This window comes from Notolepis coatsorum (genome assembly GCF_963971535.1).
Source record: "Notolepis coatsorum genome assembly, chromosome: 1".
NCBI classification, from domain to species: Eukaryota; Metazoa; Chordata; class Actinopteri; order Aulopiformes; family Paralepididae; genus Notolepis; species Notolepis coatsorum.
In genome coordinates this window covers 160,568,225-160,579,528 of record NC_140165.1, presented here as the reverse complement: position 1 = coordinate 160,579,528, position 11,304 = coordinate 160,568,225, and the positions used below count along the sequence as shown (strand labels likewise).

At 46.6% G+C, this 11,304-nt stretch overlaps 1 protein-coding gene across 1 annotated transcript in view; it reads left to right on the top strand.

Annotated features, from left to right (window-relative positions):
- Nucleotides 1-2,937: 2,937 nt before the first annotated feature.
- LOC311223289 (cell division cycle protein 20 homolog B-like) overlaps nt 2,938-11,304 on the top strand; it is a gene marked incomplete at both ends in the record, with an annotated part of 42,851 nt that continues 34,484 nt past the window's right edge. Inside the window, 3 exons of the mRNA XM_084308082.1 lie at nt 2,938-2,998; nt 5,654-5,743; nt 9,726-9,827. Of these exons, the coding sequence (XP_084164208.1) occupies nt 2,938-2,998; nt 5,654-5,743; nt 9,726-9,827 (253 nt within the window). The remainder of the gene's footprint in view (nt 2,999-5,653; nt 5,744-9,725; nt 9,828-11,304) is intronic.

Genomic DNA, 11,304 nt, shown 5'->3' with positions numbered 1-11,304 from the left:
AGATGCGTGCAAGTTCAAAAAACAAAACAAACATCTTTGGATATAAATAAGAACGATTCGGGGAAATATAACGCTTCTTTTAATAAACAGGAGCCTGTAGTGCCGAGAGATGGGAGTCGGAGACGGTAGCTCGGTAGAGCGAACAGCTTTTATTCAGTACACAAATACAACATGCTACGGCGACGTTGCGTGCAGAACTCTGACTCGTGGTGGCAGGTAGTGCCACCTCATATAATGTCCGGGCGGAACTCTTGTTCCTAACAATAGTTCCGTGGGTGAATTATGTACCATTAACAATCACTACACAAGCCCCCCCAGAATTCAACCATGGTCAAAATCTCCACGGCGGGGAGAGACCACGACCCGGCCGCGGCGTGAGCGGACAACCCGGGGCGCGGTGCAAGCGATTGCGCCCTCCACGGCGCCCGGGGGCATGAACCGGCCACGGTGAGTGCGGAAAGCCAGGGTCGGGGAGGTAGGGGCGGCGCAAGCGCCCGTGTCCTCCCCGACACCCGGGGGCCCAGACGTCGACGAGGCCAACGGCGGCTCCGTCGTTGGCGGGTCCCGGGGTAGCGGCGGACGGCCTCGGCGGGGGGAGAGGGCCAGCTCTAAGGGCTGGGAAATGTCTACGTGGGCGGGTTCAACCTTGTGGTGGTTGTACCCCACCTCAAAGGCGAGCCTTCGCCAGTCCTCAGGGGCCTGTGGGCTAGGGTGTCCGGTGGACAGGTCACCCAGCAGCGTCGGACCCGCGTGACCAATCGCGACGTCCTCCAGGCGTAGCCTGGAATCTGCAGTCCCGAGGGCCTGGATGTCGTGGTCGGAGGCCTGTTCCGAGCCCCTGTTGACGTAGTCGAGGTCCGGCTGTACAGCTCCGATGACGACGTTGGGCTTCTCGGCGACGTGTCTTGACTCAGAAAACGTGAGGGGTTCGTGGTCGGTGAAGGCTGTAAGAAGGCCGCCGTATGTCGCCTCATCGCGGACACATGCCAACGAAGCCCGTGTCTGTGCATTTATTAGGCGGCCATGTCTAATGTCCACGAGGAGACCGTGTGCACCCAGGAAATCTGCCCCCAGTAGTGGGAACGAAATGTCGGCCGTGATGCAGTCCCACGTGAACCGCTGGCCCCCAAAACACAGTTCCACGGTCCTTGTACCGTAGGTGCGGATAGGGGTATCGTTGGCGGTCGTCAGGCGTGGACCTCTATTATCGCCGGCGGTGTCCTCTTTCGTAGCTGGCAGGACGCTCCTCTGAGCTCCGGTGTCGCAGAGGAATTTGCAACCGGAGAGTGTGTCTCTAATGAAAAGCAGCCGGTCCGACATACCTGCGCTCACCGCTGCTACTGGGCGCAGGTGTCTGCGTTTCTGCGTTATGCCGAAAGTGCAAGGGGAACGGCATCTTGTCGCCCTGGCGCCGAAACGTGCGTGGTAAAAACACAGGCCCGCGGCAGCGCTGCTCCTGTTCTTCCTCGCCCCTCCCCCCTGCGGCGTGTAACCGCGAGTCGAGGCTATTAGCCCTGGGGTAAAGTGTCGAGTGGCCAGGTAGAACCGATCTGCCTCCTCTGCCAGAGCACGGGGATCCACAATGTTTGTATTGGCTAGTGCCGTCTGTACCCGTGGCGGCATGTGTCTGAGGAACAGCTCTTTAAATAAAAAGTTCGGCTGCTCGGCGCCCAGCAGGTTCAGCATCATCTCCATATGCGCCGACGGCTTGCTGTCTCCCAAGCCACGTATATCCAACAAGCGTCGGGCCCGCTCAGACGGCGACAACTCGAATATTCTGAGTAGGTGCGTCTTAAACGCCTCATATTTATTCCGTGCAGGCGGAGCTGTTATGAAGCCTACCGTCCTCGCCGCTGTAGTGCTCCCGAGGCTCGAGACGACGTGGTAATATCGCGCGGCGTCGTCGTCAACCCCTCGTAGGGCGAACTGCGCCTCCGCTTGCGCGAACCACGCCGCCGCAGAATGCTCCCAAAACTCCGGCAATCGAATAATAACGGCATCGTTTGCCATGTTCGGTTCGGTCCCTGATACTTCAGCGAGACCAACGTCAGGGTCACCAGTGTAGTGCCGAGAGATGGGAGTCGGAGACGGTAGCTCGGTAGAGCGAACAGCTTTTATTCAGTACACAAATACAACATGCTACGGCGACGTTGCGTGCAGAACTCTGACTCGTGGTGGCAGGTAGTGCCACCTCATATAATGTCCGGGCGGAACTCTTGTTCCTAACAATAGTTCCGTGGGTGAATTATGTACCATTAACAATCACTACAAGCCATACATAAAATACGGGTTTATCGCAACAGGTCGGTGATTCTTGCGTGCCGAGCCGACGTCCTCTCTGCATAATATGTGGCGACAACAACAACAACAACAACGAGGCAAGTTGGCAGATAAAGTAGCTGCTGCATTCAACGCCAATCTGGAATTGGAGGGCGGCGAGTGGATATGTGACATGTTTCAAACATTAGCAGGGATTTTGGAGGACTTAACAACAAACAAGGTATGGTGAGTCGTGTTTGCATGCATTCTGATCTGTTCATCACCCGCCGCGGTGATCTGCAACAGCTGATCTGCTGTTCATGAATGAATGAATGAAAAACAGATTGCAGAATGGGTACAATACAGTACGGCGCAATACACACAATTGTTAAGGGGATGCAGACCAGAGAAAAACGTTTTTATTTTTTTTCAATATCAGTATATTAAATTAGCCATTGTTTTTGATCCTGGCCCGCCAAGAAACGGCTTGTGGAAAATATGGCCCGTGGCCAAACCTAATAGCCGACCCCTAGCCTATATTAGCCGGTATTTTGTTTGTTGCATTAAAATTCATTAGCCCCTGCTATAAACAATCCAGCCCCTCCAAAGCTCCCGCGAGGCCAATTCTCTGGCGCCGCTACTGCATCACCCATATGTATCAACATACCCTGTTCAACTATGCAGGGAACAGCGTACACGGTCACTGGACTGCTACTCCTTGGCAGCATCGCCCTCCCCTGTACGTACGTCAGAAAATACATTGAATAAACAAATCACGTTGTTTGAATTCTGCGTAAAATTGTTACAATAAACAGCTTATACCTTTTTGTCTCCTCCAGTTATTTTGTCCAGTCGGGCCATTTTGTTGGGGCATATAGCACCGAACACATGTCTGTCTCTTTGCATCTTTGTCAGTTGAAGTCTATCCGACGGACAGTGAAATGCAGGTGGATTGAACCACATGGTCGGTTTTAAAGTTGTAGTGGCGAACATTTTCCCGGTTTGTGTCGCTCTATGCCGCGACCTCGTGCATTTGGCCCAATCAAATGCATTTATTTGGTCTCCAAGGAGTGCCAGCGTCCCCGGTGATTAAATTGGTGTAACCACCATAACGGTTTTTCTTTTTCTGCTCCAGAGTGTGAAGTGCAGAGCGCGCTTGACGGCGCCATTACAGCGGGGGCTCTGCGCGTCCAACCTGCCACACACCTGGGGCCAGGGGCGGACCTAGCACATTTGGCGCCCTAGGCGAGATTCACCACTGCGCCGCCCCCCCCCCCCCCCCCCCCATTTTTTTTTTTTTTTTTTGTAATTTTTTGACCTCTTCCAGGTAGGCCCTCTCGTCGTTTGCAGAGATCAGGCCCACCACTACTGTGTCGTCAGCAAATTTGAACACAGCCCTGTGGGGCCCCTATGTTGAGGGTGATGGATGAGGAGGTGCAGTTGCCTGCTCTCACCACCTGGGGTCTGCCCGTCAGGAAGTCCAAGACCCACTGGCAGAGGTCATAGTTCAAGCCCAGGTCCCTGAGCTTGGCTATGAGTTTGGAGGGGACTATGGTATTGAATGCTGAGCTGTAGTCGATGAATAGCATTCTCACATAGTTCCCCTGCCTCTTGTCCAGGTGTGATGCTGCTGTGTGCAGCACATGGGCTATGGCGTCCTCCGTGGACCTGTTGGGGCCGTATGCAAATTGCAGGGGGTCCAGGTTGATGGGGATCTATCTATCTATCTATCTATCTATCTATCTATCTATCTATCTATCTATCTATCTATCTATCTATCTATCTATCTATCTATCTATCTATCTATCTATCTATCTATCTATCTATCTATCGATCGATCGATCGATCGATCGATCGACCGACCGACCGACCGACCGACCGACCGACCGACCGACCGACCGACCGACCGACCGACCGACCGACCGACCTAAGTCAATGGGTTCAAGCGCATGTCTGTACAAGCTGACTGAGGCTCACTGAAATGTACTCCACAGTGCACACAGAGCAGATTTCAGTTGTCTTCAGTCAGCTTGTACAAACAAGAGCTTGACCCCATTGACCTTGCATTGTTTGGTGGCTAACTATCCGCGGCTAGTACGCTGAACAGAATGGGTTGTGCTGAGAAAGGACACGGACGCAGAGAATATTTCACTCCAAACAATCAAATTAATTAAAAACATTTCCCCCAGCAAATCTCTTTAGTTATATCAATAGTGTGCTGTCAGAACAGTCTCATATTTGTAGGTTAAATATTTATAGTTCACTATTTGCCATTTTAGCACTCTCATCTTGTTATCAACCAGGAGATGTCAGTCTAGTCTGATCTGCGCAACGCCCAGCCACTCGTCTCCACTCTCTGGGGAGGAAAGGCAGAAGCAGGGTGGGCTTACGTCACTTCAACCAGTCTATTGGGGGTGCGAATGCAAACAGAAAAAAATCCCTGAAGGTATGTAGTTCTCGAGGGATCTCCCCAGGGGCTAGTACCTCCCAGGGAGTCCCAGAACTGTCCGAAAACGTATATTGGTGAGCAAGAAATAGGGCCAGGGTTCCAAAAATCACAACTACCCCTTTAAATACTTTGTGCCGAATATAGGGCTTTTAAATTCCTAAATGAGAGACTGATAGTTGCCACTTCATAATCGAGGTGTGTTATATTTTCCATTGGTCTAACAGCGTTGTTGTTACCAGGCTTCCTAGGCTTACAGTAAATCAAACTATAAACAGAAGCAGTGTAGTCTAGTCTGATGCAGTGGGCATTCAGTCAGTAACAACAAACAGAAGGAAGTCTCCATGGTGTTTTTATTCTCACAGAAGATTCTGGAATCTCCATGTGATTCGGTCATGTGCATGCACGCACACACACACACACACACACACACACACACACACACACACACACACACACACACACACACACACACACACACACACACACACACACACACACACACACACACACACACACACACACACACACACACACACACACACACACACACACACACAGTATATACCATACCTCTGGAAACATGCTCACTAACTCCTGCAGTCTTAAAGTTCAGAATTTGAACCCTAGTCCCTATTTCCTACTTACTGTACCAGTGATGTTGTCAATTGGTAGAGTCCTCCCTCCCACAATCCATGCTGTTCTGATGGATAGTTGTCGCTAGTTAGCCATAAAATTATTCAAAGTCAATGGGGCCTCTCTTCAGTTATTGAGAGTAAATTAGTTTGAATATGGCCACCAGTGATGTCATTCACTCGCAATAACTGTCAAACTAAATACGTGTATAAAACTGTTTGGATGTGTGTGAGATTATGTGCAAAATAAATCAGCGCTGTTTTTTGGTGAAGTGCTCCTTTAACAGCATTCATGTTGTCATGCCCTCATCAGATGTGGTGGAGGTTGACAAGTTCGACTGTTCCACCGTCACACCACCCATCACACCACCCATCACACCTCTGAAACACGTGATAGCTGGAGGTCTGCCCGCTGCACTGAATGTGCCACAACAGGTTTGTAATGCTGATCTTCTGATTTAAAGGCACTTGAAAGTAGTCCAGTGTAGTTTATTTAGATCTCTGTAGATAGAAGATTACTTTGTTATTGTACATGAGGCAATTAAAATGTGTCTATCCTCATATCCTTCCTAGTTAAACATACACACAGTCCTCATATCTCTCCGAGTTACACATACACACAGTCCTCATATCCCTCCTAGTTACACATACACACAGTCCTCATATCCCTCCGAGTTACACATACACACAGTCCTCATATCCCTCCTAGTTACACATACACACAGTCCTCATATCCCTCCTAGTTACACATACACACAGTCCTCATATCCCTCCTAGTTACACATACACACAGTCCTCATATCCCTCCTAGTTACACATACACACAGTCCTCATATCCCTCCTAGTTACACATACACACAGTCCTCATATCCCTCCTAGTTACACATACACACAGTCCTCATATCTCTCCTAGTTAAACATACACACAGTCCTCATATCCCTCCTAGTTACACATACACACAGTCCTCATATCCCTCCTAGTTAAACATACACACAGTCCTCATATCCCTCCTGGTTACACATACACACAGTCCTCATATCCCTCCTGGTTACACATACACACAGTCCTCATATCCCTCCTGGTTACACATACACACAGTCCTCATATCCCTCCTGGTTACACATACACACAGTCCTCATATCCCTCCTGGTTACACATACACACAGTCCTCATATCCCTCCTGGTTACACGTACACACAGTCCTCCCCACACACACATGTTTTTCATAAGAGAGGTCAGAGGTCAGAACGCAGGGTCACGCCGTATACTGTATATTTATCTTAAAAGACAGTATCTTTCATATTTGGGTAAACATAATCACAACATTATGCAAAGTCTTGTGTGTGTTTTGCGAGATCCTTTTGGAAAATAAAATTAAAGGTCCCCTGTTATGCTATTCCTTTCACTATTTGGGCAATTTTACACAATTCCTGTGAGTCTATGGAACATCTGTAAGGTTTATTTTCAAAAAAAGGCATTGTTTTGTATTTCTAATCAAGTACTCTAAAGCAGCATTTCTCCACTTCAAGATTTCAAGCTGTTTTGGGCTGGGCTCCGCCCATACTCGCAAAGCGCTTTGAGTGACAGTCACCCACACAGCGTGATGCATACAAGAGAGAGCGAGAGAGAGAACGAGCGAGCGAGAGAGAGAGGAGAGATCGCTCCGTGAGCACGCGTGTGTGAGCGGCTTGACTCGCGATTGTGTGTAAAAATGCAGGTGGAGAGATAGAGAGAGGGAGAGTCAGGCACAGGGACGTGAGCGCGCGTGTGCATTTGCGCTGTGTGAGCGGCTCGACTCGTGTTTGTGTGTAAAAATGCAGGTGGAGAGATAGAGAGAGGGAGAGTCAGGCACAGGGACGTGAGCGCGCGTGTGCATGTGCGCTGTGTGATCGGCTCGACTCGTGTTTGTGTGTAAAAATGCAGGTGGAGAGATAGAGAGAGGGAGAGTCAGGGACAGGGAAACCGCTTCCGCATTATTCCCACTGCTCCATTGTTGAGCGAATTGTTGATTGTGGGCGGTGACTACAACCAGGGGGTGAGATAATGCAGATCAGCCTTATTCACGTCAGCAAAACAGTCAAATCAGAATGGCTTAGTTCAGTGGGGGAGGATCTTGTCTCATCTGAATTGGAGTAATCCGCCAAAATGAGAATCTGAGACACAGACATTTTTGATACAACCCCACATTGCTAGAAAACAATGCTAAACACTGGAAAACGCAATTTATAAGACAGGGGACCTTTAAACACAATGATGGAGTTATTGAGTTTTGATAGACATTTTAACTGACAAGAGTTTGTTAACTTGCAGAACTGGGTGTGGACAGCTGCAAGACAAGAAAACAACAATTTCGGTACAGTATGAAAGATTCTTTCTCTTTGGTCATTGTGTTGTTATGTGATAACTGCATTCTGAAATTAAATTAATGTCTACAAGTCATTGTAGACAGTGTCTCACACACACAAATAGTTAATTCACCGGAAACCAGTTATTTTTTTTCTTGAAAGGGAGAATAAGGGAGACACAGGAGATAGGGCTCTGGCGGGATTCAACCTCCTACCAACAGGGGTAGCTGTCTTAACCACACCACCTCTGGGCATATGACTGCTTCACTTTAAAGTATATAATATATGACGTTAGCATGGGAACTGAAAAGGTTTTGCTGCCCAAAATGTGTTTTTAGGTTACTCAGAGGGAGTGTCACCGGTCGAGGCAATCAAACCAGGGATGGCCGTAGTAGGTTCCCAGCAGAGTACACAGCCACAACGGATAGAAAATAGAAACAACACTTTATTTTACACCAAATTACAAATTACAAAATGGGGCAATGTCCCCTTTTGAGTGGAGGGAGACAGCCGCTGAAATGGAGGTGTTGGGTATGGGGGTCCTCTGGAGGACAGGCAGTGGTAGTGTGAGACGGCTGAAAACCCTATACTGCCCTGCAAAACCTGGCACTAGGCTACATAGGCTAATGTGAGTTAGTAACACAAAAATAATGGCGTGACGTTTAGTGTCAGAAACCAGACCACAGGGGTAGAACACATTGGATGGTTAATTGTACTGGTGCCGGAATACCGCTACTCTACAAACAAAGGAATGCAATACAAAAAAAGAGACGCTGTCTTGGATGTTCCAAGTTATATAACCAAAAAGGGGAACAAGGGGATACACACGGAGGAGGGCTAAAATAGGCTAGCTAGCAGACATACACAATCCATAAAACCAACAAAGGTGGTGGGAAAGGGAAGGTACAAACAATGGAGGGGACAATCTACACATAAATAAGGGGAAACAGAATAAGGAGCTGACCCCATGTCACCTGTGACAGGAGCAGCTCTGTAAGTCCATCCATTGATTGGTTGGTTGATTGGTTGGTTGGTTGATTGGTTGGTTGGTTGGCTGGTTGGTTTACTGGCTGGTTTGTGCATGATTTCGTATGTATTGTACTTGCTTGCATTCACATGGCCTTGTGTCACAGGTTGGAAAAACCCACAACAAATCAAATTTATTTGTAAGGCCTGACAACACACGTTCATGTCCCCATGGGCCGGACATGTCTTCTTTAAACAAGTCAAGAAGAAACATCACAATAAATCAAGAACAAACCAAAAACACCATAAAGTCCAAACAATTTTAAATAAATAAAATAAATGAATGCAACACTCCCAGACATACCCCATGCGAAGGTAAGGACAAACTCACTAAAACCTAGCAATAGGGAAAAATGCACCACAGGCAATGTGGAGGAGAGAAACCTTAGAAGGGCCGTTCAAGGGGGGATCTCCCTTCTTAGATGTTGGTGATAGTAGTGTTGCAATAAAACAGGTGACAGTTTTCTTCAAATCCCAGAAGCAACACAACAAACCAAAAGGATACCCAGCATGCAGATAAAATGACTAAAATGCCAATCCCTATTGCCTCTATTAGTCAGTCAATATTTACATATCCTCGCTCCTTCAGTTCCACATGAACACGTCACACCCTGTGACACTCGCAGGGAACGTTCGCGTAGTTTTCTTTCTTGCCTGTAACCATTGGTAACCAGTTTCAAAAGAAAATGCCTGATGTCTGTGCAGTGGTAGAGTAGGTAAAAGCAGCAGTATTACTGTTCTACCGTGACTTGTTTACAAGATCCAGTAATAAGACACCATGCATTCTGTGCAAGGCCTCTATTGCTTCCTCATTCGCACAGCTTGTTGAGCTGCGAAGCCGCCGGTGTCATCATCCACACACCTAGAAATCACTAAAAGCACACTTGTTATTCTGACTAAAATGACCAATAAAAGGTTCAGTCAAAATACTGAAATTAAAACTCAATCTTAAACTGCAGCAATGCAAAGTAGTATTGATTTGTATGTTTTTCTTTTGTGTTCTTGCCTTGTAGACACGGATCTCCGGCCGCTCGCTGTCCTGAATAAGGCTTCCATGGGTTCACCAGACAAGCCAGTGATAACGTTGGCTGCTCCCTCACTGCGGAATGACTACTGTAAGTGAATGTAGGATACGCTATGCTTTTGTTAAAAACTGAATGGAGAAAATGCTATGACCCTGTGTGTTGTAGGTTTACAACGTGTTGTGTTATTCATCCATAGTAAACAAAACACCTTGTGTACCTTTGTATATGAGACACAAATCTTCCTGAGGTTCACAAATGAATGGAAGCTGACAGCGTTAAAAAAGAAAACTCCATCCAGACGCAAACACATAAACGCATATAAATTGCTCCAACAAGCATGCCTGGCCAGTAGGTGGCGATAGGCGATATCTAAAATACCATAGAACAACAGTCTGAGCATGCGTAGTGAGCTGTGACGCCATCGTTTATCTAGAGTCTAGACTACGCGTTTACAGTGGCTACACGGATCCACTGAACCGATATTTTGGAAAAATTTCAAATGCTTTTTCGAAAATATCTGTTTACATTTCTGAAAACACCGCTTACGTGTGGATGAAAGGCCCAAACGTGGAAGAAAATTTGCGTTTTGCAAAATATCTGGATTCGTGTGGAGATGGCCTAACCTGTCTATCTGCCCTGATAGCAGTCATTGGTACCTGGTGTGTCTAGTTAGGTTGGCTTTATATGCTCTTCCTGGTTACCATTTAGATTGTCAGTCGATCGCTGAACCTTGCCGTAAGTAATCCTATGCATTTATACTAAAGCCTTATCGCTCCTTGTTCGTTTTCGTGCCTGTATGCAGTATCGCTGTCGGATGTGTATTCCGTCTGTCGTGTTTATCATTTCGTGTATCCCGTTTTGGAGACAGTGTTTTCTCCCCTTTGTTTTCCCTCTTTATTATATAGTTCAGTTTATGTGTTTTTGCTATATGCGTGTTTTGGAGACCCTTTTTTTCCCCTTTATTTTGGTCCACTGTGACGTGCGTATCCTGATGCTTCTTGAATTAAAGGAGCAGTGCTCAAATTCGACGATCAACAAACTGTCTCTCGTCGTTTCTGTTCTGTACTGCACCTGGGTCCAACACACCTACCCAAACTGTAACAAATCTATATCAATACTTTAACTAGTATGACACTAATCTATATCAATACTTTACCCGTATGAGGCTAATCTATATCAATGTTTTAACCAGTATGACACTAATCTATATCAATGCTTTACCAGTATGAGGCTAATCTATATCAATGCTTTAACCAGTATGACACTAATCTATATCAATACTTTACCAGTATGAGACTAATCTATATCAATGCTTTAACCAGTATGAGACTAATCTATATCAATGCTTTAACCAGTATGAGACTAATGTATATCAATGTTTTAACCAGTATGACACTAATCTATATCAATACTTTTTTTTTATCAATTTTTTTTTATTATTAATTACATGAAACAAGACAACACATTAACCACAACCACAATACACAGAACTTCACAGGAAAATAACAAAAACAATAATAATACAGAAATAACTATTTATAAATTATAAAGACAAAAAGAAAAGAAA